Source organism: Sinocyclocheilus rhinocerous, unplaced genomic scaffold (genome assembly GCF_001515625.1).
Source record: "Sinocyclocheilus rhinocerous isolate Xijiao unplaced genomic scaffold, SAMN03320098_v1.1 scaffold1319, whole genome shotgun sequence".
Taxonomy (NCBI): Eukaryota; Metazoa; Chordata; class Actinopteri; order Cypriniformes; family Cyprinidae; genus Sinocyclocheilus; species Sinocyclocheilus rhinocerous.
Window position 1 is genome coordinate 966,357 of NW_015650691.1, and position 25,292 is coordinate 991,648.

At 36.9% G+C, this 25,292-nt stretch overlaps 2 protein-coding genes across 3 annotated transcripts in view; both read left to right on the forward strand.

Annotated features, from left to right (window-relative positions):
- The window catches only part of abr (ABR activator of RhoGEF and GTPase), a 204,277-nt gene extending 184,886 nt beyond the window's left edge, over positions 1–19,391 (forward strand). For both annotated transcript variants that reach the window (XM_016517311.1, XM_016517313.1), the window contains exons 17-23: positions 12,095–12,154; positions 12,239–12,348; positions 12,677–12,816; positions 14,180–14,314; positions 14,428–14,533; positions 15,756–15,906; positions 17,925–19,391. In XM_016517311.1, the coding sequence (XP_016372797.1) occupies positions 12,095–12,154; positions 12,239–12,348; positions 12,677–12,816; positions 14,180–14,314; positions 14,428–14,533; positions 15,756–15,906; positions 17,925–18,014 (792 nt within the window). In that variant the 3' untranslated portion in view covers positions 18,015–19,391. The remainder of the gene's footprint in view (positions 1–12,094; positions 12,155–12,238; positions 12,349–12,676; positions 12,817–14,179; positions 14,315–14,427; positions 14,534–15,755; positions 15,907–17,924) is intronic.
- A 4,614-nt stretch (positions 19,392–24,005) lies between these two features.
- On the forward strand, positions 24,006–24,883 carry nanos2 (nanos homolog 2). Its single transcript, XM_016517282.1, has one exon. The coding sequence runs from the start codon at positions 24,305–24,307 to the stop codon at positions 24,743–24,745; it is 441 nt and encodes a 146-aa protein (XP_016372768.1). The 5' UTR covers positions 24,006–24,304; the 3' UTR covers positions 24,746–24,883.
- The last annotated feature ends 409 nt before the right edge of the window (positions 24,884–25,292 follow it).

Sequence of the window (25,292 nt, forward strand, 5' to 3'; positions counted from 1 at the left end):
TAAGATTTCTGTGTGATTAACATTAATTTTGTGACAATTAAGTAAGTTTTACACAAAATTATTAGTTTGTTTTTATTTTGACTTTTTTTTTTGTCATTCTAATTAATCACAGTGGTGATTCTTATTACTGTAAATAAATGAATATGAAAATATTAATATAAATATGAATAAATAAATATGGGTATAATATAGATGGTAACAATTTAGTATAGGGACCTATTCTCACTATTAACAAGTTGCTTATTGGCTTGCCTATTATTATCATATTAGCTGTTTATTAGTACTTATAAAGCACATATTCTGCATGGCCATATTCTACATTCCTAATCCCACCCAATACTTAAACTTAACAATTACCTTACTAACTAATAATAAGCAGCAAATTAGGAGTTTATTTAGGCAAAAGTCATAGTTAATTGTTTGTTAATAGCGAGAATTGGATTGAATTAAACTTAAAATAAAGTGTGACCATATAAATGAATAATTATATATACACTGCTGTTCACAAATTTGGGGTCTGTAAACATTTTTTAAATGTTTTTAAAACAGCTATTACTCCAGTCTTCAGTGTCACATGATCCTTCAGAAATCATTCTAATATGCTTATTTGGTGCTCAAGAAACATTTCTTCTTAATATCAATGTTGAAAACAGTTGTGTTGCATAATATTTCCTATAGATCCTTTGATGAAAGTTTAAAAGAACAGCATTTATCTTAAATATAATTTTTTTGTAATATACTTTTGAATAATTTAGTGCATCCAAGTATTCATTTTATATAAAAAATGATACACTCCAAAATTATATTGCATATTATATGTGCGGTTTTACGCTACACATGCTTTACATTAGTGGTCGACGGATTAGCGGCGCCGATATTACGCATTTTTATGGTTATCGGGATTGGTTATTTTCAAAACAAATTTGCCGATAAAATAATTTAAAAGCATTTAAAGAAAGTTTTTGTTATTCTTAAGTTTGACATTAATTTTCATTTTAACACCAGACATATATATCAGTTCAAAATATCGGTTATCGGTCTGCTTGAACTGTAAAAATAGAAATGGAAAAAAAATTATCGGTCGACCCCTACTTTACAGATAATGTGCATTACACATCACAGTTGGTTTGTTTATTTATTTATTTATTTATTTATTGCATAATGCTGATCTGATTGTGGGAATATTATTTGTTATAAACTGTCACAATGAAAAAAAGGCATTACTTTCTTTATGCAAAACATAATTTCTTTAAATTATATTTCTTTTTTTATTATTTTGGAGTTAAATGTTCTTGACACGTTTTGTGAGATACTGAGGTAACTCCACAAACAAAGAACGCCTCCCCTTCCGTCTCGCATCTGGAGACTTAAAAACTGCTTGGTGATAGAATCAGATCACCCACTCCCTCTCTACACACACCACTGAATAATCTTTTATTAATAATTACAACACCAGCATGCAATTGCAGAGGCTCTTATAGGACCAAAGTTGCTGTGATCTGTAGGATGGTTTATAAATGAATCTATTAATCTTTATTAACTTAAAAAATTAGTTAAATTTTCAGCAGTCATTAATTCAGTCTTCAGTGTCATATGCTCTTTCAGAAATCTTTCTAATATGCTTATTTGCTGCTCAAGAAACATTTCTAAGTACTATTAATGTTAAGCTGCTTAATTTTGTGTGTGTGTGAGTGTGCGTGTGTGTGTGAGTGTGCGTGTGTGTGTGTGTGTGTGTGTGTGTGTAAACCGTGATACATTTTTTCATGATTCCGTGGTGAATAAAAAGATCAAAAGAAAAGCATTTATGAAATTGAAATCTTTTGTAACATAAATGTGTTTACTGTCACTTTTGATTAGTTTAAGGCCCATTTGCAGAATAAAGTTTTGATTTCTTTCAAAACAATTCTTACTGACCTCAAACATTTGATCGGTAGTGTAAATCAAAATTTCACACAGCAAGAAAGGTTGGGGACCCCTGCTATAGAGAGAAGGATTGTTCGTCAGTGTCATTTCTAATGGCACTGGTGTATGTCACATGATCTAATTCATTCTAGCTCAGTGTTGCTGAATGATTGTTCTGCTGTGATGAGATCAGTGCCTTCACACTCTGCATGTAACTGTGGGAGTAGGTGTGCAGCTGTGTGTGTGTTTGTGTTTGTGTGCCGATGTGAGTCGGCGAAATCTAGGTCTCTCCACGTGGGGTATTTGCCCTGCCAGCACTTTGAGCGGTAATTTATGTGCATAGTTTTTCTGGCTATAAGAACAAAGCATTTTAGCCTCTGCTGTATTTCTGTGTGTGTCTTCTGCCCAGTCAGGTCAATGCTCTTCCTGATCCACTGACACAGGACTGACTATAGAGACAGGTTACAGACAAAGATGCCTCACTGTGACTCTAGGATAATAGATTTTGTTATTAATACACAACAAAGCAAGACCCATGTCTTTCCATGTGCCAAGCACATGCTCTTTTGAAGTTCTCTGTCTCTTGCCTTGTCTTTCTCTGACTTCCTCTCCTTCTGTTGTTTCTGAAACATCATCTATATTAATTTGATCTGATAACATATTCCTTCATAGAAGGAATTCTGCCTGTAAATCACATACACGTACTGTACAGACACACCCTGTCTTTGTCTTTGTCTTCCCACAGGTATTGACACATAAAGACTGTCTGTTAAATGTAGACACAGACATTTACTCATATATGCTCATATTCAGACACAGGTGTAATAGATACACACATAATTGCCACTTACCACCAATTACATTTATAAACAAACCTCATTTTGCAGTCATTTGCACTTTAAAATGCGTTGAAACACACTCTCTCACAGATGGCCAATCTCATTGACTGAATATTGAATGAGTCTTTGTGGTCAAGAGAGTGTGTGTGTTTATCTGTATGAGTGTGTTCCTTTGATATGGTCATGAATGATCCCAGTGTTGTCTTATGACCTGCTTATAATGTCTGACCTCCACAGACGCACTTTCATTTGATAAACGTAAATCTCAACAGAACACACCCCTCAGGCCAGAAACATAGGCTGTGTCCAAAATTGCCCCCTAAATCCTCTGTGAAAGGTATATAGTGCACTATTTGAGGAAACGGCCATTTGAAGTGGTGTCCAAAACCATAGTGCACATTATTAAGTGTACGCATTCAATCCCAGAATGCACTGCAACCAAATGTACACTACTTATTCCTGCATTTTGCTGGAAGATGCCAACCATAGTAATATACTAGATTGACTGAGAATAAATTTTTGTAGAATTGTACACAATTTTGATACTGTGTTGGATCACCACTTAAAGGAGAAGTTCACTTCCAGAATAAAAAATTCCTGATAATTTACTCACCCCCATGTCATCCAAGATGTTCATGTCTTTCTTTCTTCAGTCGAAAAGACATTAAGATTTTTGAGGAAAACATTCCAGGATTTTTGTCCATATGGTGAACTTCAATAGGAGCGAACAGGTTGAAGGTCCAAACTGCAGTTTCAATGCAGCTTCAAAGGGCTCTACATGATACCAGCCAAGGAATTAGGGTCTTATCTAGCTAAACGAGAAGTCATTTTCTAAGAAAAATACAAATGTATATACTTTTTAACCACAAATGCTCATCTTGCACTAGCTCTGCGATGTTAAAAAGGTAGGGTAGGGCAAAAAACGCCATCTGATTTTCTCCTCCAACTTCAAAATCATCTGACGTTGTTGTTGGAGGTGAGTAAATTATCAGAACATTTTTATTCTGAAAGTGAACTAATCCTTTATATCCAGTCACAATTTTGTGAACAGCAGTTTGCATGTGAACACAGACACTTGGTGAAATCGCAGTAAAGTTGTGAAAACTTGTTTTGCAACTTTTGAGGTGAGAGTTTTAGATTTACATTACCGTTGCTGTCATCTAACACTCACTTATAGTTAAGTTTAATAACATTAATAATGTAATAACACTGTTAAATTTAATTTTTACAAAATGGAATAGTTTGCCTAAAAATGTCATCATCTACTCACCCTCACTAATCATTTATTATTCATGTTGTTCCAAACCTGTACGAACGTTGAACACAAAAGAAGATATTTTGAATGTTGGTAACAATTGACTTCCATAGAATTTTTTCCATACCATAATTATAATACACACATTTTAATGCCCCTATTAAATAGGGTCAGTTTTGATTTCATATATATACTTAAGTTCTAATTCAAAGATAAGTGCTTTTATTTACAGGAAACTCAGGGTGTGTGTGTGGCCACATATGGAGATTCAAAGAGCTTCCCGGCTTTCTTCTCTCAGCAAAGTGGATTTACTTCTCCTTACCATGTCTCCAGTCCTACATGATACCAGCCAAGGAATTAGGGTCTTATCTAGCTAAACGAGAAGTCATTTTCTAAGAAAAATACAAATGTATATACTTTTTAACCACAAATGCTCGTCTTGCACTAGCTCGACCTCACGCATTACGTAATCATGCACACGTGACATAGGCGGAAGTACCGACTCAGTGTTAACAAAGCGAATGTGCAAAGAAAGTCAAACGCCCTTTACAAAAAAAAAGGTAAAACAACGACGTTGGACGATTTTGAAGTTGGAGGAGAAAATGAGATGGAGTTTTTCGCAGTACACAGATGAAGAACGAGCCACACGTGTCTTTTCCAGCGTGATTACGTAATGCGTGAAGTCGCACATGTACATTACAGAGCTCATTACACAAAACTGAAATTGCACGTCAAAATAACACATTGTCAATATTTTTTGAGACCCCCCAAAATTTCACAAATCACGTTTTCAGGGGAGCCCATGTCTTATTAAGGGGAGCCGAGCTCCCCCGTAGTTCGCACCCTGGAGAAAATTCCTGGAATGTTTTCCTCAAAAAACGTAATGTCTTTGCGACTGAAGAAAGAAAGAGATGAGCATCTTGGATGACATGGGGGTGAATAAATTATCAGGAATTTTCATTCTGGAAATGAACTTCTTTAATGTAAATTCCAATGTAAAATCTTAGTCCTGAACCAAAACCAGTTGAGAATCACTGCTTTTTATGCAAGATCAAATGCAAATACTTTACCAACACATTGGAAATGTAATTCATTTTTACATACTGTACAGAATTTGATTTAATTGAATTCTTATATGTTCCACAGAAGAGAGAAATTCATACAGTTTTGGAACAGCATGGGGGTAAATGATGACACTCCTTTAGTTTTAAGTTGAACTACCTCTATAACAAACCTCAATACTCAAAGAGCATATGCTATTATGCTGTATTAAGTAAATTGTTGGCTGTAGTTGACCTGAAAGAGAAAACTGATTGTAAGAAGACCGCTCACACTAATGCTCACTATAGTGCCCCTTGTGGCGAAGCAGAAATTGTTCCTCCTTTCAAAGGAATGAAAGAACAGAAGGAGGGACGGTCTGTGTGAAAGAGATGTATTATGCACAAGAAGAATATGTCCCCAGAGATGAACCCATCCTCGGCTGTAACTATCTTCTCTCCAGCCTATACTGCTCCAGGTTATAACATGCTAATGACTGGACCACTGATGAACCCTGCTCCTCTTTAAAGGCCTTTAAATGCCAGCTATATGCTAATGGATGCTTTTATCACCTACATAAATCTTCTGCTGCCAGTGTGAGGGCACCGGACCCCTATGAGGGGCTACTGAACCCCCACACGGCCTTGCTTATTGGGCTAATGAAGTGGAGGAGGCTGATGGTGAGGTTCGTTACTGGACACAACAGCTGTTGACCTGTTTGAATTTCTTCTTTATACAGTTAATTGCTGTGGCAATACCATGGTACTTTGATATATATCATGGCACTGGATGTTTCCGTATTACTTTGTTTTACAGTGTCCAGTGTACACGATTGTACTGTGTTAAATATACTGGTTATGCTTTTGGACTGTTTGTGTCTGATTCAGTAATTCTTTCACGTTTAGTTTCATGATAATTTGTCCAGTTGGACCAAATGGGTCCATGAGGAATTGTGTTATTCATGGTTCTCTTTTAGCAGATGTTTAGTTTGATTTATGACACTGTCCTCTTTATGTTAACTGGCTTGCATTTATTAGCAACAGAGTCATCATTAGCATCCAACGGTAATGACAGTCTGTTAAAAATATATCTTATGCTTCATAACTTTCAGGGTATTTACGATAGCTGGATTTCTTGACTCATGGGGTTGTTGTTTTTAGTTTCTGTAGTTACTTCTATTTTAAATTCTTGTTTTAGCAGTCACACAAGCAAAAACCTTTTGGACATATTTTTGGACACTTACAAAAGCAATGCCATGTTTTATAATTATGCTTTTGTGTTTTTTGAAGAAACCTCCCTTATAAAAATTTACTGTACTATAGTAATACCTGGGACTTTGATATTACTGTAAATGGTACTCTGTGGTTCTTTCAAGAATACCATACTGCGTTCAAAGAAATGCTTTTTACCATAGTATATGTACTATAGGCTACATGATAATCTTTCAGTACTATGGTATATATCAAATTTCTATGGTATTACCACCAGTACTTCCATCACAAGGATGGTCACAGGTAGTGTTTTTACATACCTTATATGGAAGAGCTCTAAATATGTTTTACAAAAATGTGTATGATGATAGTAAAAGATGTGAGCATGACATTGATGACCATGTTTATGAATCAGCAGATTATTGGCATTTCCTGTGTGATTAAATTTACTGGAAGAGGCCCAGTCCAGCCCGGCAGGCCGAGCCTGTGACACCAGCCCAATGCATCAGAACACTACAGCAAACATCAGTCTGACCTCCACACCAACCTCTGAATACCACAGAAATTACGGCTTTTTCCCATGCACACCACACACTGAGCAAACGCATGTTTTCCTACAAATGCCAAGATTTCTCCAGAGTGAGAGCTGTAACTACTGGCCACATGCTACAGAGAGATGTGTGAAGGGTAACGCTGGGTGTCTGGCTGTAGCGTGCCATATAGTCATGAGAAATAAGGTGATCAGGACATTATAAAACAGGGCTTGATATTTTACTGAGAGCTTGTTGAACAAAGCTGTTTGTCGTGTTTATTTGAGTGCTTTAGCCTGCATTGCTCCCTGTGGGTTCTTACAGTATAAACAAAGCGGCATAAATACAATGTATTGTAAATGTAAATGTGTTAATGTAAACACAATAAAGTTGTGTTTTTGCTGTATTCGTGCGTGTTTGCTCACAACATGAGTCACATTACATCTTCAGCCATGCGTTAAGCTTTATTATACAATACCAAGGCTCTTTATGTAAGGATGATGAGCACAGAGCTACACCAGTAACACAAAACTGCCTCCGTTCATTCATACACCTGACAGCACACTGGACGTTATACTGTATGAAAGATGGATTTGAGAAATGGGTTTCCTCTGAACCAATTCCATTTTCTGTTTTGTTATGACTTTTTCATGACATTTGGTTCCAATATTGGTTGTTCAGTGCCTGGATACTTCTGCCCTTGCTGACAGATACTAAAATACTCTTGACAATGTTTTCTGCACTCTTACTGAATCTACACTGCTGGGACAAAGAAATTGTTATGAGCTTGAAGTCTCATTATTTTATTTCCCTGTCCTTGCTGAATATTAATACACAACCATTCAAAAGTTTGAGGTTGGTATAAGAATTTTGATGTTTTTGAAAGAAGATTATTAAACTCACCAATGGTGCATTTATTTGATTAAAATACAGCAAAACAGCCAATATTAAGTATTATCACAGTTGAAATTAACTTTTCTATTTTAATATATTCTGGAATGTAATTTATTCCTGTGATGCAAAGCTGAATTTTCAGCAGCCATTATATTACTTCAGTCTTCAGTTTCACAAGAAATCATTGAAATATGCTGAATATTTGCTCAAGAAACATTTCTTATTATTATTAGTTGTGCTGCTTAATATTTTTGTGGTATTTTGTTTTCAGGATTCTTTGATTAATAGAAAAATGAAAAGAACAATTTATTTGAAACTGAAATATTTTGTATGTAACATTATAAATGTCTTTACTCTCATTAATTTAATGCATCCTTGCTGAAATAAAGTAGTTATTTCTTTAAAACAGAAAATTTAAAACAGTAGTGTATATTTCAGAGAGCTAAACCATGGGAATAAAATATGACAATGCATCAGTCATTTCACTGTGTTTATGCAATTGGTTGATTGTCTCAAACAATGCAAGCTGTAAATGACTGCCATGGTACAATGGCTAAAAAATACACTATGGAATTCATTGCTAGGAAGAGAATAAGGGAATGTAAGAGAAAAAAGGGATAGTGACAGGCTTTTAAACTCTACTTGAGGAATGTGAATTAAATATTTGATTTCTCTTTGATCAAACAAAGTGGTGTAATTGCGACTGTGAGAGTGTTTCTTATCTGTTTGATGTATTTAAAGGGTTCTCCAGCGATGTGTTCTAGAGAGAGCAGCGTGATTGGCCAGTGAGGTCAGTGTAACCTAAGTTTGCTGAAAAATGTGCAGTCTATCAGTCAGTGGCTCCTAATGTGTGTATGTATGTGTGTGTGTGTGTGTGTGTGTGTGTGTGTGTGTATAATCAGAGGAGTAGTGAGACTTTATATTCATCTTAACAAGGACTCGTGTGCTGCATGCTCCTGCTGTATTTGAGAACACCGTGTTCTGCTCCGTACAGCAGCAGGCTGGCAGAACAGAGAGAGATGAGGGAGACGGGACACGCTGAATGAGAGAGAACGAGACGGCAGGAAAGAAGAGAACAGAATGGAAATCTCTATCTCCAAAGTTCAGTGCAGGATGTGTTTTATAGTGACTATAACATCATTTTGGAAATAAATATTTCTTAATACCGTAATAATACTATGTTTTTTCAATGTGTATCATGGGAACACTATGGTTTTTTGGGCATGTGTTGTGATACCACATTTTTTTCACTGTGTTTCATGAAAACACATTGTTTCTAGGCATCTAGTGTGGTAATACCTTGTTTTTTAGACATGTACTATTGCAGTACCATTCAACGATTATGGTGCTGAATCACATGGTAATGCAATAGTACTTAATAAATATTCCGTACTTAAAATTGTACCAATTATGTTTTATGATATTTGCATCGTACTTCCAAGAAACTTTTCAAAGCTTTTGGATCAGGACACATAAACCTCATTCTCAGGTCTGCACGAATGCTCTTAACTCAAAACATTTCAGAGCTGAGGAGCTTCTATCTTTGTTTTGGTTGTGCAATCCCTGAGCGGTTAAATGAGGACATTGAAGATACAGTACTATTAGCCGGGTTTCCATCCAAAGTTGCGAATTTAACTTATGCGCAAAACTGGAATATCGCATAAAACATTTGCGAACAGGTGTCTTGAAGACGGTTGGCAAATGCTGAGAGTGATGAGAATAAGTTTCTTCTCTGACCTTCACCCCAGCCTTAACATGATCATCCAGTCTGGCTTATTGGGAATCAATTGAGTACACTGTTAAAATAATCTCATAGACGTTCGTTTTGAGCTCTTTTATCCCAAACTTTGAGATTTCCCAGAGGAAAATGAGAAGTGGTGTTTGTGGGGTGATGTGAGGTGAAATCCCTCAGGACATTTATTAAGAGTTTGGAGAAAAGCACTTGGACAGATGAGGTGTCTACAAGGCGAGTCTTTGTAAGGGTAAGCCGTTTAGCTGTATTAAAGGATTTTCTAGACATATCATGGACCCGTTTGATTCCATACATTTTATATAAAGTACTGTAAGAAGCACCAGAAGGTTAGAGAAGGGCTCAAGTAAGGGCATGTGTAGCATAGATATTTGGGATCTGTAAGGCTACATTCACACTGCATAAGAATATGGTTGTCAGTAATGTTTGGAGTGATAAATACTGTTATTTTCATTAACAGTTCGTAAAAAAGTGACAACTACATGTGTTTTGACATGCGTATGAGTTAAACATTTATCAGAGGGTCAGTGAGTTGACTCTCACCTATATGTCCAGATCTTGTAAGTTATTCAAACATACATTTACGATGATTTGAAAACACATCTTTTATGTTATTGAATAGTTTTACATAATTATGATTTATTATGATGCGTTATTTCTTAGAAAATTCTTAGAAAAGCAGTTGAGCAATTTTGTCAAGTCATTATAAACATTTTTGTCTGCCAAATCAAAGTACAGAATAAAACATTAAATATATAATTAAAAGAAGAATGTATATATATATATAATAAAAAGATATCATAGAGACCCCTGCAGCAGACCCTCATGTCTGTGTCAAGGTCAGTACAGCTCTTAAAATATCAGAAAATATCAATTTGATTTGGATTAACCTCAGAACCACAGTAAACACCAGACTCGTTTGCGTCCTCACTGCTGATCTCAAAATATCCATTTATTACCCTGTTAATTTGATTGGTGTAAACATGTCATATTGGTTTAGCCGTGGGATAATAACAAGGCTGCAGCATTCCATAAATATCCGATAAGAATCTCATTATAGCCCTAATATGTGTGCAAACAACATCAGTATGATGATTGCCCACTAATTGTATTGAGAGAATTGATTTTAGTGATACAAGCTAATGCAGTTTTATGTGCTTGACGGACCTTGTCAGACGTTCTCATAAAAAGCTACTCAACCTACGCATGTTTTCCTGTAAATGTTAATTTTATGGCTGATTTGTCAGCATGTGTGCTGTTTGTGTTCCCTCATGCATAAGCCAACTTCATGTTGATTGTCAGTGAAGTTTAATTAAATGCATATGCACAGGAATTGCTTTGGATTGAGTCTTAGTGTGGAGTAGTTGATTTCTAACGGTGATCAGTAACTGGATTCAGATGTGGTCCAGACGGTCAGATTGTTTATTATTGTGTCTCTTACCTTTGGGTTTGATTGACAGATTAGTTTAAGCGTGGGGAGAGTCCTCCCTAGATAGCCCTTCCCATCATCCATCTTGTCTGTGGCATGTAGCATGGGAAACTGGTGTGTATGTGAGAGAGAGTGTAACTAAGTCTGCTCTCCTTAGAGAGTTGTGTGTTAATGGAAACAGCACAGATTTTGTCTAGAGTGCTTTTCCTTATATGTTCACAGGACAGTAGCCTGAAAGTACCTAAATATCATAGTGTGAGTTCTTATGAATTATGGGTAATACTAAATACTCTAAATGGCCTGATCTCTGAATATAACAGTTTTGTCACTGTCACATCCAGCTCATTGAAGTAGTGATTCTTACTTTGATTCATGTTGTGTTTATAGTGCTGTGTTTCAGTGAAGACTGTTTTCATTATAGAGCTGTATTCAGGTTTGATTCATCTGTGCTGGGCTCCTGCTCTCATGCAGCAGTGTAATACAGTTAACTTTACGGTCTAGATATATAATAACAAGGGAAGAAATCTACTGTGAGTTTCTCAGGGTTTTTTTATAGAAAGGACTGCCTGGGAATTTTTAGATAGAATAGCAAAATTATTTTGAGTCATCTTTATCAAAAAAAGGGGGAGGGTGGGGGAGAGGAAAAAGAAATAAGCTGCTGGTGTAGGTTTAAAATGTTCACATAAAGAGTTGACATGTAGAAACAGACATACTATATAGCAAATCTCAACTGCTTGATTGCTTGTATCATCGCAAAAAGTAAACTATATTATCACCTAGCTCTAATCACCTAGAAATACTGAACTTTTAGCATACTGATTTTTAAGCTGCTTTTTGAAACAGTGTGTGTTGTGAAGAGAGCTATACCAATAAATACATTTGAAATTTAACATACAACGCAGGTGTTTACTGATGTATTGCTCAAAATATTGCATCATAAACCTGAAATACCCTCATGCACCCTGATACTGTACTGAAATACTGAAAACTGTGGCTGTTCTGAGCCTCAGGCCTTTTTCATTCTGGAGGCAATTTATTGGTATTGATTGTTGAAATATTTTTCTTAATTTAATAATAATCCAGCACTCTTGGTCTGCTGTGGTCTCTCAGCACTAACCTTTGACCTATGACAATACTCTCTGAGGCCATAGTGTTTGCATTGTACTGAGCAGCAATAATTGCATCATAACTTTCCGTGCTAACGATGAAGTAATTCTCACACTCATTTCTCTCTGTCTCTTTACAGCTGGACCCACAGACTGTGCAGTCCAAAAACTGGCATATGGACGTCATAGAAATGAATGGGGTACTAATTTATTTCCCATCAAACATATTGATACTTTTTGCATTATTGCCCTACACACATATCTCATTTATGGTTATTTTTCAGATTAAAGTGGAGTTTTCCATGAAGTTTACAAGTCGGGACTTAAGTTTGAAGCGGACGCCATCTAAGAAACAGAGCGGCGTGTTTGGGGTCAAAATCAGTGTGGTAACAAAGTGAGTGAAATCTCAAGCCTTAAAGTTGACATGTTTTCTGAATGCATGTTATTGAACCTATTGTGAATGATTCATCCATGCATTTGTTTCTTCTTCTTTTTTTGACCTTGTAAAGTATAGCCTAAATGAAATTAAAAATTTAATTGAAAAGGAACTGGATGTTACAATTACGACAAAAAATCTATAAACACTTTAAACACTCAAAATATACTGCATAAAAACACTACATCATTGTGGTGGATTTAGCCTTACTGCACAGCAATATTTGTCAAAGCCTGCACAGTTTCTCACGTACAGTACATTAACTTTGCCTGTTGTTGTTCCTCAGGCGCGAACGCTCCAAGGTGCCTTACATTGTGCGGCAGTGCATTGAGGAGGTGGAGAAGAGAGGGATTGATGAAGTGGGCATTTACAGGATCTCTGGAGTGGCCACAGACATCCAGGCCCTCAAAGCTGCGTTTGACGCCAGTAAGAGACTCTTAAGCAATTACACTTCACACACTCGTCCAACTACTATACATCGTGTGCATAATTATTAGGCACTTTTAATTAAAATGTGCTTGAAAAAAAATATCATCAGAATATCAAATTCTGATGATATTTTTTTTCAAGCACATTTTACCAATTCCAAACCACATCAATCTTAATAAATATATTTTTCAGTCATGGAACTCTAGATGGCGCATTCTGATGGGGTGTTAACGTAACCGATAATATTCAGAGAGTTAAATGACTTGGCACAAGCTGATTGGTTCATGCTCTGTCCATGAAGGCTGGAAGAGAAAAGCTCCTTATATTCAGGTGTGCAGAATTATTAGGCATGTTTTCTTTTACAGATAAAATGAGCCAAAAAAGAGGTTTAACTCAGACTGAAAAGTCAAAAATTATTAAATCCCCATGAGAAATATTCAAAACTAATGCAATAGAGAAATTGCAAAGTTAAGACATGACCATTGGACAGCAAAATGCTCACTGGGACAGCGGGGTCAGAAAAAAACAGGTGGGGAAGAAAAGACAATCGTTAACTGCAAAAGAATTAATGTGAAGAATTAGGTGTAAAACCATCAGGAAACGTTTAGTCTCCAGCGCCACCATTTTCCAGAACTCCTTCCTGCAGTCTCCAGAATTACAAGGTGTCAGGTTCTCAGAGACTTTGCTTGGGTAAAAAATCCTAAAAAATGACCCTCACTTAATAAGAATAACATGCTGAAGTATTGTCAAATACATTAAGACAAATTTTGTATAGGCTTTATCGACATATAAGTTGCGAGTGACTCTTGAAGGACCAGCACCACATCTTCTTGTACCACTTTTCTGGCAGTAAGTTTTATGAGCTCATTTTTAATAATATTCAATTTTAATATTATTTTAATATATTCAAAAGTGCAAAATGAGCCTTTATTTTTTATTTTGTGATTCCTTGCAGTCAGATTGGCTGGGAAGCCAATTTGCGAGGCAGCAATTTGCATCAGCATTGCACACAGTAGTGAGATTTTCCTCCATTTGTTTATTCTTACTACATCTTATATAGTATTTTGCTTTGATTTCCCATCAGTCTCTGGTTATGTGAGTCAGTGGAAGCCTGTGTCTTGAGTCTAAAAGCAGCAGCAGTGTTGTGGGAAAGGCCATGCAGAGGTCTGACCCCTTCCAGCTGTCAGCTGGCTCAATAAACACACACACACACGAGTCTGTAGGGACTATCCAGAGCTGTACCTTCATGTCTTGCTCACTGTTATGTCATATGTCATGCCGGAAGCTTATTACTCAGCCTGCATGAGCATTTGTTATGATTGCAAATAATTTACTCTTTCTCTCTGTCTCTCTTTCTCAGATACCAAAGATATCCTGGTGATGTTGAGTGACATGGACATTAATGCCATAGCAGGGACACTGAAATTGTATTTCAGGGAGCTGCCAGAACCTCTTCTCACAGACCGGCTGTACCCGGCCTTCATGGAGGGCATTGGTATGACCTTTCACACTTAAAACTGCATCACCGTGTGATTAGTAGCAGAGTCATTTTGAATTAAGGTGATTGAGGTGTAATAACACTCCTCTTCGTCAAACTCTTTATCACAGCTCTCTCAGATCCTGCAGCAAAAGAAAACTGCATGATGCATCTGCTGCGGTCGCTACCAGACCCAAATCTCATCACATTCCTCACCCTACTAGAACACCTGAAGAGGTACACACACACACACACACACATGTGAGGTTTCCATGTTTTATGGACATAATGACTTATAATTTATACTGTACAAACTTTATATTCTATCTCCTACCCCTACCCCTAAACACAACCCTCACAGAAAACATTCTGCATTTTTACATTTTCAAAAAACATCTTTTCGTATGATTTCTTTATTATTAGTATGTTTTCTTAATGGGAACCAAACAGTGTCCCAATGAGATCAAACATCTTGGGCATTACTATCCTTGCGGGGACATTTTGACATTTATTTGATTAACAATACAGCAAAACTTAATGTTTAATGTTTTAAAAAGTCATTATTACATACATTTAAAATTTGAAATGTAATTTCTGTGATGGCAAAGCTTAATTTTCAGCTGTCATTATTTTAGTTTTCAAAGTCACATGATCCTTCAGAAATCAGTCTAATATGCTGATTTGCTGATTTATTGTCAATTATATGGTACTCAATTTTTAATTGCGTTTCTTATCAATGTTAAAAACAGTTTTTGCTGCCTAATATTTTTGTGGAAATCATTTGATAAATAGAAACCCTAGCCCTAGCTTCTTTTTTTTTTACTTATCTTACCCCATTCTTTTGAAAACTTAATGGTTTCCACAGAAATATTAAGCAGTGAAAACAACTGTTTTCTTTCTATCTTGAAATGTTTCTTGAGCACCAAATCATTATATCAGAATGATTTCTGAAGGATCATGTGACACTAAAGACTGAAGTAATGGCTGCTGATTAATTCCAGCTTTTTTCCAGGAATAAATTACATTTTAAAATACATTAAAATGAAGGGAAGACAGGACTAACTTGTTGTTGACAGTGACTCTTTAAAACCGGCAGCTTCACATGAACATCAGTTCAGTCACCAGCATAAATATACCCACGGTTCCGTTTTATTTTAGTTCATGTGAAACTGCTGTGGCAATTCACACGAATCTCTCTGAAACGTCAGTAATTAGCCAGCAAGGCCTCGGGTTTATAAACACTGTCACAAATAATCTCTCTGGAGGCCTTATTGCCAACTCTAACTGCCGCCCATTAACACATTACAGACACAGCACATGCTGGATTGAGTTAACAACACTGCTCACTGTGGACACCCGCTGGCCAACTCTATACATCACACACATTCTAATAAACTTGATGATTGTTTAATAAGATGTGATTCAGTTCTGTATTGGTGTTTGTTTCCTCTCATTTCAGGGTGGCAGAGAAGGAGCCGGTCAATAAGATGTCTCTGCATAATTTGGCCACAGTGTTTGGCCCCACTCTGCTGAGACCGTCGGAGTCAGAAATCAGTAAGGCCCACATCACGCTGGCCTCTGACATCTGGTCACATGATGTCATGGCACAGGTCAGTCCTGGCTTACATACTCACTGCTCACTCAGTGGAAAGGACTCTTTCCCAGCATGGATATATCATATATCACCATGATGGGCTGTGGTTTGGTGTGTTTGACAGTTTGAAGATGCACATCAGCGCTCATCGTGATGCTGATGTGCTCTGTGATTATTCCATCATCTTGATTTCCATATTGTCATAACATACTGACCTCAGGCGGAGAGCACAGTCCTGGGCATCTTCAGTTCACTGTATTTATGCGCTCATGTGTCGGCATGTTTATTGTTTGAGTGGATCTGAAGAGACTCTTTGACTGTTGATGTTGACTGTTGTGGTTTGTTCATTAAATATCAGAAACGTCTTAACCAGCCATAACATGAGCTGTTTCCATGGTTAACCAATTTTTCTGTCCACACTAAAAGCACAAATGCTGTGAGAAGCAACACAAGACAATCAGAAGTCTTGTACCCACCCTTTTATTTATTAAATTTTTTTTTACATCTAAACTTAAATGATTGCAGTACATGAACCCTTTGGGCATAATTTTGGTATATTTTGAAAGAAGACACTTGGGAGTTGTGTGTGTGTGTGTGTGTAAAAGATACACACACACACAAGCTATTTTGGATAAAACTCCCAAGTGTATATAACTTTGGAGCTCACATTTTCTAATTCTTAATAATAAAAAAGAATAATATATATTAATAATGTGGAATTTATACACTCTTAACAACAACAACAATAATAATAATAATAATTGTATTAATACAACTACTACATAATGATAATTATTGTCATTGTTATTATTATTTATAGTTTGGAGCTCATATACTCTTAGTCTTAATACTACTACTATTACTAATAATAATAATAACAATAATTGTATTATTACTGCTGCTACTACTACAACAATAATAATAATTATTATTATTGTTGTTGTTATTATAATAAATAATGTGGCCTCTGGTTAGGACACAATGTTTTTCTCATTCCCTCTTCTTCAGTCACTACTAAAGGCCTGTTCACACCAAAGACGATAACTATAAAGATAAAGATAAAGAAGTTATACTTCTAAAAATCGTTCTCAATAAAGGCCTGTTCGCACCAAAGACGATAACTATAAAGATAAAGATGTTATACTTCTAAAAATCATTCTCAATATTAAAGAATAGCAGAGACCACACCACAGCTATAACGATAAAGGCACAGAGAAACGATATTGACACTTTCAGAATGATTTTTTTCCAGCTGATGAACAATAAAAACAATGACACCAAAACCAGCTCGAGAATTTAAAGCGACAGACGAGCGTGTGCTTATAAACAGAAGATATGTGACCCTGGACCACAAAACCAGTCATAAGGGTTTTTTTCAAAATTGAGTTATACATCATTGAAAGCTGAATAAATAAGCTTTCCATTGATGTATGGTTTGTTAGGATAGGACAATATTTGGCTGAGATACAACTATTTGAAAATCTGGAATCTGAGGGTGCAAAAAAATCTAAATATTGAGAAAATCATTTTAAAGTTGTCCAAATGAAGTTCTTAGCAATGCATATTACTAATCAAAAATTTAGTTTTAATATATTTACAGTAGGAAATTTACAAAATATCTTCATGGAACATGATTTTTACTTAATATTCTAATGATTTTTGGCATAAAAGAAAAATCGATAATTTTGACCCATACAATGTTTTTTTTGGCTATTGCTACAAATATACCCCAGCGACTTAAGACTGGTTTTGTGCTCCAGGGTCACATATCATCCGCTGGTGTGGATGCTTAAATAGTTATCTTTATAGTTTTCTTTCTTAGTGTGAACGGGCCTTAATTCTGAACTTCTAACATAGATCTGGCATGTTCTGTGCTAAAAAAGTAGTAGTTTCCTTTTTGTTGTTGTTCAGACTAAACTCACAGAGTCATTCATGCAGGAGTTAGAGCGCCATCCAGTGGTGTGGGTGAATAATGCTGACAATTTGACAGATGGTAGTGTGTGGATCCCTGTAAATCCTCCTCTCTCTTCACAGGTTCAGGTTTTGCTGTACTACCTGCAGCATCCACCCATATCCTTCGCTGAGCTGAAGAAGAACACACTCTATTTCTCAACTGACGTCTAACCCCAACAACAGACTCCCTTCCTCTCAAACATTGTCTTTTTTGTGTACAAAGCCAACGGTCCAGCGGGGGGACAGTGAGAGACTGTGGCCACTCTCCCCTGCGTTTGTTGTCTCCAGTCATGTTCATGTGTAAAGGGAGCTTACGCTTCACTCCAGCGCGGAGAAGAGCTGCAGCGAGAGGAGGACCATCTCGAGCGAGCCCAGGATTCAGCATCACCTTATAAAGACGTTGCACTTATCACACACGTGTCCTGCCAAACACAAACACACATCTTACTACGTCAAGCACCTCGTTTACCGTCCCGTCCGAAGGTTCGTGTCTTGGGATGTTGGTTGGTCTGAGTTGCAGATGCATGCTGGGATGTCTGCATCCGTTGTGGCATCTCCTCTAAAGCTCAGTTCAGTGATCCCAGAGCTGGAAATCAACTGCAATTGCTCTCTTTCCGAAGAGACGTTCCAGTAAACATCAGCATTTACATGTTTTAGAAATATTATTTTTGTTTTGTTTCATAAGCTTTTGTGCATGTGATAACGAGGACAGTGAGCTGTGAGTGTGTGTGTGAGAGAGAAAGAGCAAATACATTTGTTTAAAATACATATTTCATGCTGCGAGTGTTTCCTTCTGGGCAAAGCATTGAAATCCCAGACCTTCCTTGTCCAAGTACATCCAGGCCAAAAATCGCCCTATTTATTATGAATATATACTGTTAGTTGTGCCTGTACAGTTCAGTACACTTTGAGGCTCTGTGGAGTCCTTCATTTGCGATTTTTGGTCTATTTATTATTTGTTTTAACTTCCTTTCAGCATAGACGTGATTATACTGTAGAAGAGAGAAACTAACAGTTAAATCAGCCAGCTTTTGGAACAAGTCGTGGTATGCAATGTAGTGAGATTATACTTGGAAAGATGCAAAACTATGTCTTGATTTGGAGAAAAATCATCTCCTTTCATCTTTGCAAGTTGAAGTGTCTGGTGATACTTCGGTTTATTCTGTAGAAAGATCTGTGTTATTTGCCCTTTTTTGCATGTTCAGCTTGTCAGATAAAAAGTGGCAGGATAACACAAAGATTCATTTTCTTCTTTGTATTTTGATTTTATTTAAGGATTATTATTATTATTATTTTTACTCCACTGCTGAAGACCACTGGCAGAGCGGAGGGAAAAATGAAACTTTTCTTCTATAAAGCCAGTGATATGTACTTCATAAGCACTGTTAGATTGCAGACTATTTGATATTTTAATATAAAAGGAAATTCAAAACTGGTGTATTTTATTTCTGTTGGAAAGATATTGAGTATAGTGTATTAACAAGGGTAAATGTTGATGTGACCTTTTTTCCCCCCGTTTTTAGTAAAATAAATAAAAGTACATTGAGCACAGCAAGTTTTTGTTTTATTAAAAGGTCTGCTTGAAGTCAAATATCTTAAATATGCTTATGTGGGGTGGTTTTACAGGTGTGAATTGTTGGATAGAAGAAAAAGACACTGTAATCTATGCATAGGTGTACAAACGGATATAGCATGACATATGGAAAGCATATACAAAGCCAGGTACCGTATGGCCACATGCTCAAGCAATGCTACATTACATACACAGCTTTATCACAAAGCTATCAAACTTTTTCAGCATGATTATGCTTCTGTGTGAGGTCCAAACAGAAATGATTTACTGAAAGATCTGGACCGGCCTGCACAAAACCTGGACCTGAACCCGACTACACACCTTTGGGATGAATTAAAGAAGCGAGTCCGATCCCATCATTCAATGGCAGAGCTTGACTCCACCGATGGGAGCAAGTCCCTACACTGTAAAAAATCAGAAGTTGAGCAAACTTAAAATTTTAAGGCAACCAGCTTCAGCAGATTTTTGAGTTTACTCAACTTAAAGGTCAATTAGTTGTACAAACTTTTGTGCATGTTTAATCAACATAATATATTAAGTCAAGCGAACTTTTAGTTAAACTTCCGATTTTGTGTTTAGTTGACTAGAAATATGGAGTTTTTATCATTTAGAAATTTAAGTTTACAAAACTTGATAGTTGAAGTCGCTGTAAAAAATCTAAAGTTGACAAAAATTAAAGGTTTAAGGCAACCAGCTTCAGCAGATTTTTGAGTTTTCTCAACTTTTGATTTTTTACAGTGCAGCTTCAGGACTTAAGATTTACTCAACATGAGTTTTAAGTTCAGCACAGAACTGTCAATCCAATATGAGTGAATGAATTTATTAAATGCTACTCAGTACAACAACATTGGTCCTAAAAAAAAAAAAAATCTTTAAATGGACAGAACCACAACCTTTTTATTGCATCAATATGATTTCTTTGTAGAACCACAAAAAAAAACCTTACCCTGTGATCACATTCATTGACGGACCAAACGGGCACCGCCTGAGCCAACTCGAAGTCCACGTCTGTACAAAACCACATATTTTGAAAAATAAAAATAAAAATAAAATTTTACCGTAATTTATTATACAAAGAATAGCACCTACCGGAGCAATTATGTTAACGTTAAGTTAAACTCACTTGAAGCCACCTACGTTGTAAAGAAGTGCATATTGTGAACAAATTTCATTCAAATCATATCTTAAATTGATACACAAAGAACCACCACTTACCTGAGTGATAACAATGATGGACTAACGTTACCGCCTGAGGCAACTCTAAACCGAAAGAAAATACGGTGTACAAAAGCACATATTTTGAACAAACATAATTCAAGTCTTATGGTAAATATTATATATAGAACAGCACCTACTGGAGCGATTACACTGTCGGTCAGAAAAAAAATTGGCGCCGTCTGACCTGCGGCAACTCATAAGACCAGGCGGGAAAATTGAACTGACTAACTTGCCACCACCTATGTTGTACAGAAGCGCATATTGTGAACAAATTTAATTTAAATCATATCGTGAATTCATACACATAGAACGACACTTACCGGAGCGATCACAATGATGGAATAAACGGGCGCCGCTTGAAGCAACTCGAAAATTAAGTGGGAGAAATGAAAATGGCGTTGTATATAAAAAAGTGATCGAACTGTGCATGCTCATCAGCCTTTGTGGGCAATACTAATAACAAACAAAGCTGTTAGTTGTTCCAACTTTAAATATTAATTTGGTCAAACAAATTGGTCTAAATTTCTATTTTACTTACTTTTCTGTGTTATCTCAACTTTTTTAATGTTAAATAGTTGAATAAACTTTAAAAACTGAGTTTGTAATACAAAATGTAAGTTGGATTTTTTACAGTGTATACATCCATGATCCAATGTCTCATTAAATGCTCAGTAACCACATTTGGTGTTGGTGTATTTTAGTAAAAAGGATTTCATTAGTTCAAATAATTATCAAATAGGTAGCACTTAAACTTTTGCTTTAAACACACAGGGGCTAGTTGTCACATGGGGAAGTTGTCACAAGGACTGTATCTAAAAAGGGTTTTTAAATCAATAGTTCACTTACACAAATGTGTGTTTCCTCTAGCAGTGGTTGTGTATGCTGCTTTCAAACATCCAGATCTAAACCTTCTTGAATTAGAATCATGTTTGTCAGTCATTTAGTCCATTAAACTAAAATTACAATATATATCATATTTTGTTTAGGGTATGGGGTAACAAGTGAACACAATAATACCATACTTAATGGTCTACTATATAATGAAGACGAGGATAAGGATATACAGTATATATTTTGTCATATAAATGTCAGTTTGGGGAGAGGTGTCACATGTGTTTATGATGATACAGTATATTCTATGTATAATTTTGCTGCCCTTACAAAATAGGTATTCTTGAAGTTAATTTTTTATGAAATAAACTTAAGTTCAAGTATATTTTCCAAGTATACTTGATGTAGTAAGTATGCTAATTTCAATGTACAGTACTAGTAGCATACTTAAGTGTACTATTTCAATACTTGGGACATTTAGGGCCTTACAATACTTACAGCTAGCCAGTGTAGAGCTGATAAAGGAAAGGAGAGGACGTGACGAGTGGTGTCCCATACTCAGAATTTGTGCTCTGCATTTCACCCATACAAGTGCGCGCACACACACACACACCGTAAACACCAGTGCCTTGGTCAAGGCCCAGGGTCTCACCTCGGTCATGGTATTGAGGGTGGAAGAGAGCGCTGGACATACACTCCCCCACCTACAATCCCTGCCGGTACCAAGACTCAAACCCACAACCTTTGGGTTACAAGTCCAACTCTCTAACCATTAGGCCAGGCCAGGCCTGCCCCCTAAAACTGAATACTCAGAATTTGTGCTCTGCATTTCACCCATACAAGTGCGCACACACACACACCGTAAACACCAGTGCCTTGCTCAAGGCCCAGGGTCTCACCTCGGTCATGGTATTGAGGGTGGAAGAGAGCGCTGGACATACACTCCCCCACCTACAATCCCTGCCGGTACCAAGACTCAAACCCACAACCTTTGGGTTACAAGTCCAACTCTCTAACCATTAGGCCAGGCCAGGCCTGCCCCCTAAAACTGAGGTGATGTGATCATAGTAGGATCTAGTAGGAACTCCAGCAGCTGCATTTTGATCTGTAGCTTGTTTATTGAAGATGCAGGATAACCACATAGTAGTGCATTACAATAATGTTTCTAAAGGCCAATTCACACCACGCCGACAAACGGCAACAGTCATGTTCGTCGGGTTTTGTCAGACAGGTGTGTATCTCTGTTGGTGTCTGTTGACTTGTTTTCAACGATTGAACGTGTTGAATCTGTGTTTGTGGGTCTTGGACCGTCTGAGAAGTGACATAGCCTACTGTATTCTGTCGGCTGTCTGTGTTGGTCTGAGTCTGTCGGTGCGCGGTGTGAATTGGCCTTAAGATGCAAGAAGGCTGTTTTTATAACATGTGGAATGTGATTTTTTTCATTCATTAAATAAACTGACATTAATTAACATGTATGACTGACATTTTTGATAACAGAAACGAGACATGACAAGACAGAAAAAACGTGGTAAAATACCACAATGAAATGTTGCTCAGTTAGGCTATTATTCAGTTTTTAGTTAGCCTAGTTCTTGTATGTTATGATCACATTTTTAATGTTGTAGAGTTCATTTTCAGCAATATTCCGTGTAAAGTCAATGCAACATGTTGTAAGAGTTGTACAAATTGTGTTTGAAATACGAGTTGTGTTTGAATTTTACGCATGAATTAAGTAAACTCATGAATTTTACTCTTAGTGTAGGCTATATGTTTTATATGTTGTTGAATATGTTTGTTTGTTGTTTGATTATAAAGTGTTAATAAACAATACATATATGTGTGTGTGTGTGTGCGCGCGCGCGTTTTTGTGATCTATGAGGACACAAATTTATATAATGACATAGGTATTACAACGAGAAGGTGGTTTATGAGGACATTTTGAGTGTCCCCGTATTTCAAAAGGCTTATAAATCATTCAGAATGAGTTTTTTTGAAAATCTAAAAATGCAGAAAGTTTCATGTAAGGGGTAGGGTTAGGTGTAGGGTTGGTGTAGTAGGGCAATAGAAAATACGGTTTGTACAGTATAAAACCATTACGCCTATGGAATGTCCCCACAATTCACAAAAACAAGCCTGTGTGTGTGTCTGTGTTTTTTATAATTTCTAATTAAGATACACATTCTCTTTTTTTTTATAATCAAAGATGATTATAAAGATAATCAAAAGATTTTATAATCAAAGATGATCATATACTCCAGCCTGGAGTATATGATCTCAAAATGTGTATTGGTATATATCTTGCAAATAACATTATATGAACTAAAAGAGGGGGGAAAGTCAACAAAGTCGATGAAGAAAAGAAACACATCTGGGAAAGGCAGTTTACCTGAATTCACCCTATAATTTTAATTATACCTCTTTTTAGTTACTTTTTAGAAGTATACAAATAGCACAACTGAATAAATGTGTTTTTGTAAAGGTTGTTTTGTTTTATAATTCTTTGCTTACATTTTGTGAGGCTGTTTACTGGTAGGTTCAGGCAGCTTATTTCTAATAGCAAAAGTTGGCATGTGCTAGTTGAAAATGTTACAATGTTTACAAGAGACAGACAGACAGACAGACAGCGGCGCTCACGTGCTCTCAGTCTAGCACGTGCCGCTCAGTAAACGACACGATCTCAACAAACAGTAGCGCGTGCCTGACCCTTGTGACCTTGCGACGACCTCGGTCAAGCGTGGGCCAGGGGTTCGTCGCCCCAGACAGACCACATTCCTGTCTGGAGTGTGCTATAAATAGCTCGGGGTGAAGATGGGTGACACACACCTTCCTCAAACCGGACATGATGCAGTCCTCCTCTCTGACCGAGCGCGAGAAGAGCATCCCCGCAGCTGACGGCTGTTTCCTGATGTGGCGGGACTACATGGACCTCCGCAGGACCCTGTCGCAGCTGCTGGAGCATCGCGACGGAGCACAAGCCGCAGATGTCAGCGAGACGCCCGCGGAGGGTTTCGTGAGAGCCGGCTCCAGCAGCAGCGTCTCCAGCACCTCCGCCTCCTCCAGCCGCGACCTGCGGACCCCGCGGGACTCCTGTGGATTCTGCCGACAAAACGGAGAGACGCCGGTGGTGTACATGAGTCACAGACTGAAAGCCCGAGACGGACGGATCCTCTGCCCGATCCTGAGGAGCTACGTGTGTCCGTTCTGCTCCGCCACCGGAGACTGGGCGCACACCCGCCACTACTGTCCGCGGAGAAACACACCGGAGACCGGCGACGCGTGAATCAATGGACTCTGTCAACACTGTACGTCTGTGTTTCGACGTTTGTTGTGAAAATGTGTTCAAAAAAGTTGTTTACATGTTAAAAACGTGGTTGAAACGTGTTTTTATGGTTCATTTCAAAATAAAAATATTTTTCTAGTGCATCAAAAACAGGTTTTGTTATTTGAATTGTATTTAAATCCGTTCCTCGTTGATATGATTTGGCATTTAGTTGACAGTCATATAATAATATTTGTCCAAATCAATACTTAATCCAAATTTAATGCATTAATGAAAAACAACAAAATCAACCCCTGCTGAATTGTACAATTTTAGGTTTACAAATGTTACACATTTAACAGGCTTCAGTTTAACATCTGATGTGAATAAACAGGTTACTTTACAATTTGTGCATCAGTTTAAGAAAAGAATTGTCTCTTGATTCCATCTGTCAATTTAACATGTTAAGGAAAACTTTTCAGGTATTTGACTTCTTTGATTTTTAAAACATGCTAAAATATTTTGAAAGTTAAACTGATATTAAAGAAGGAAATTTTACTCTCTGAAG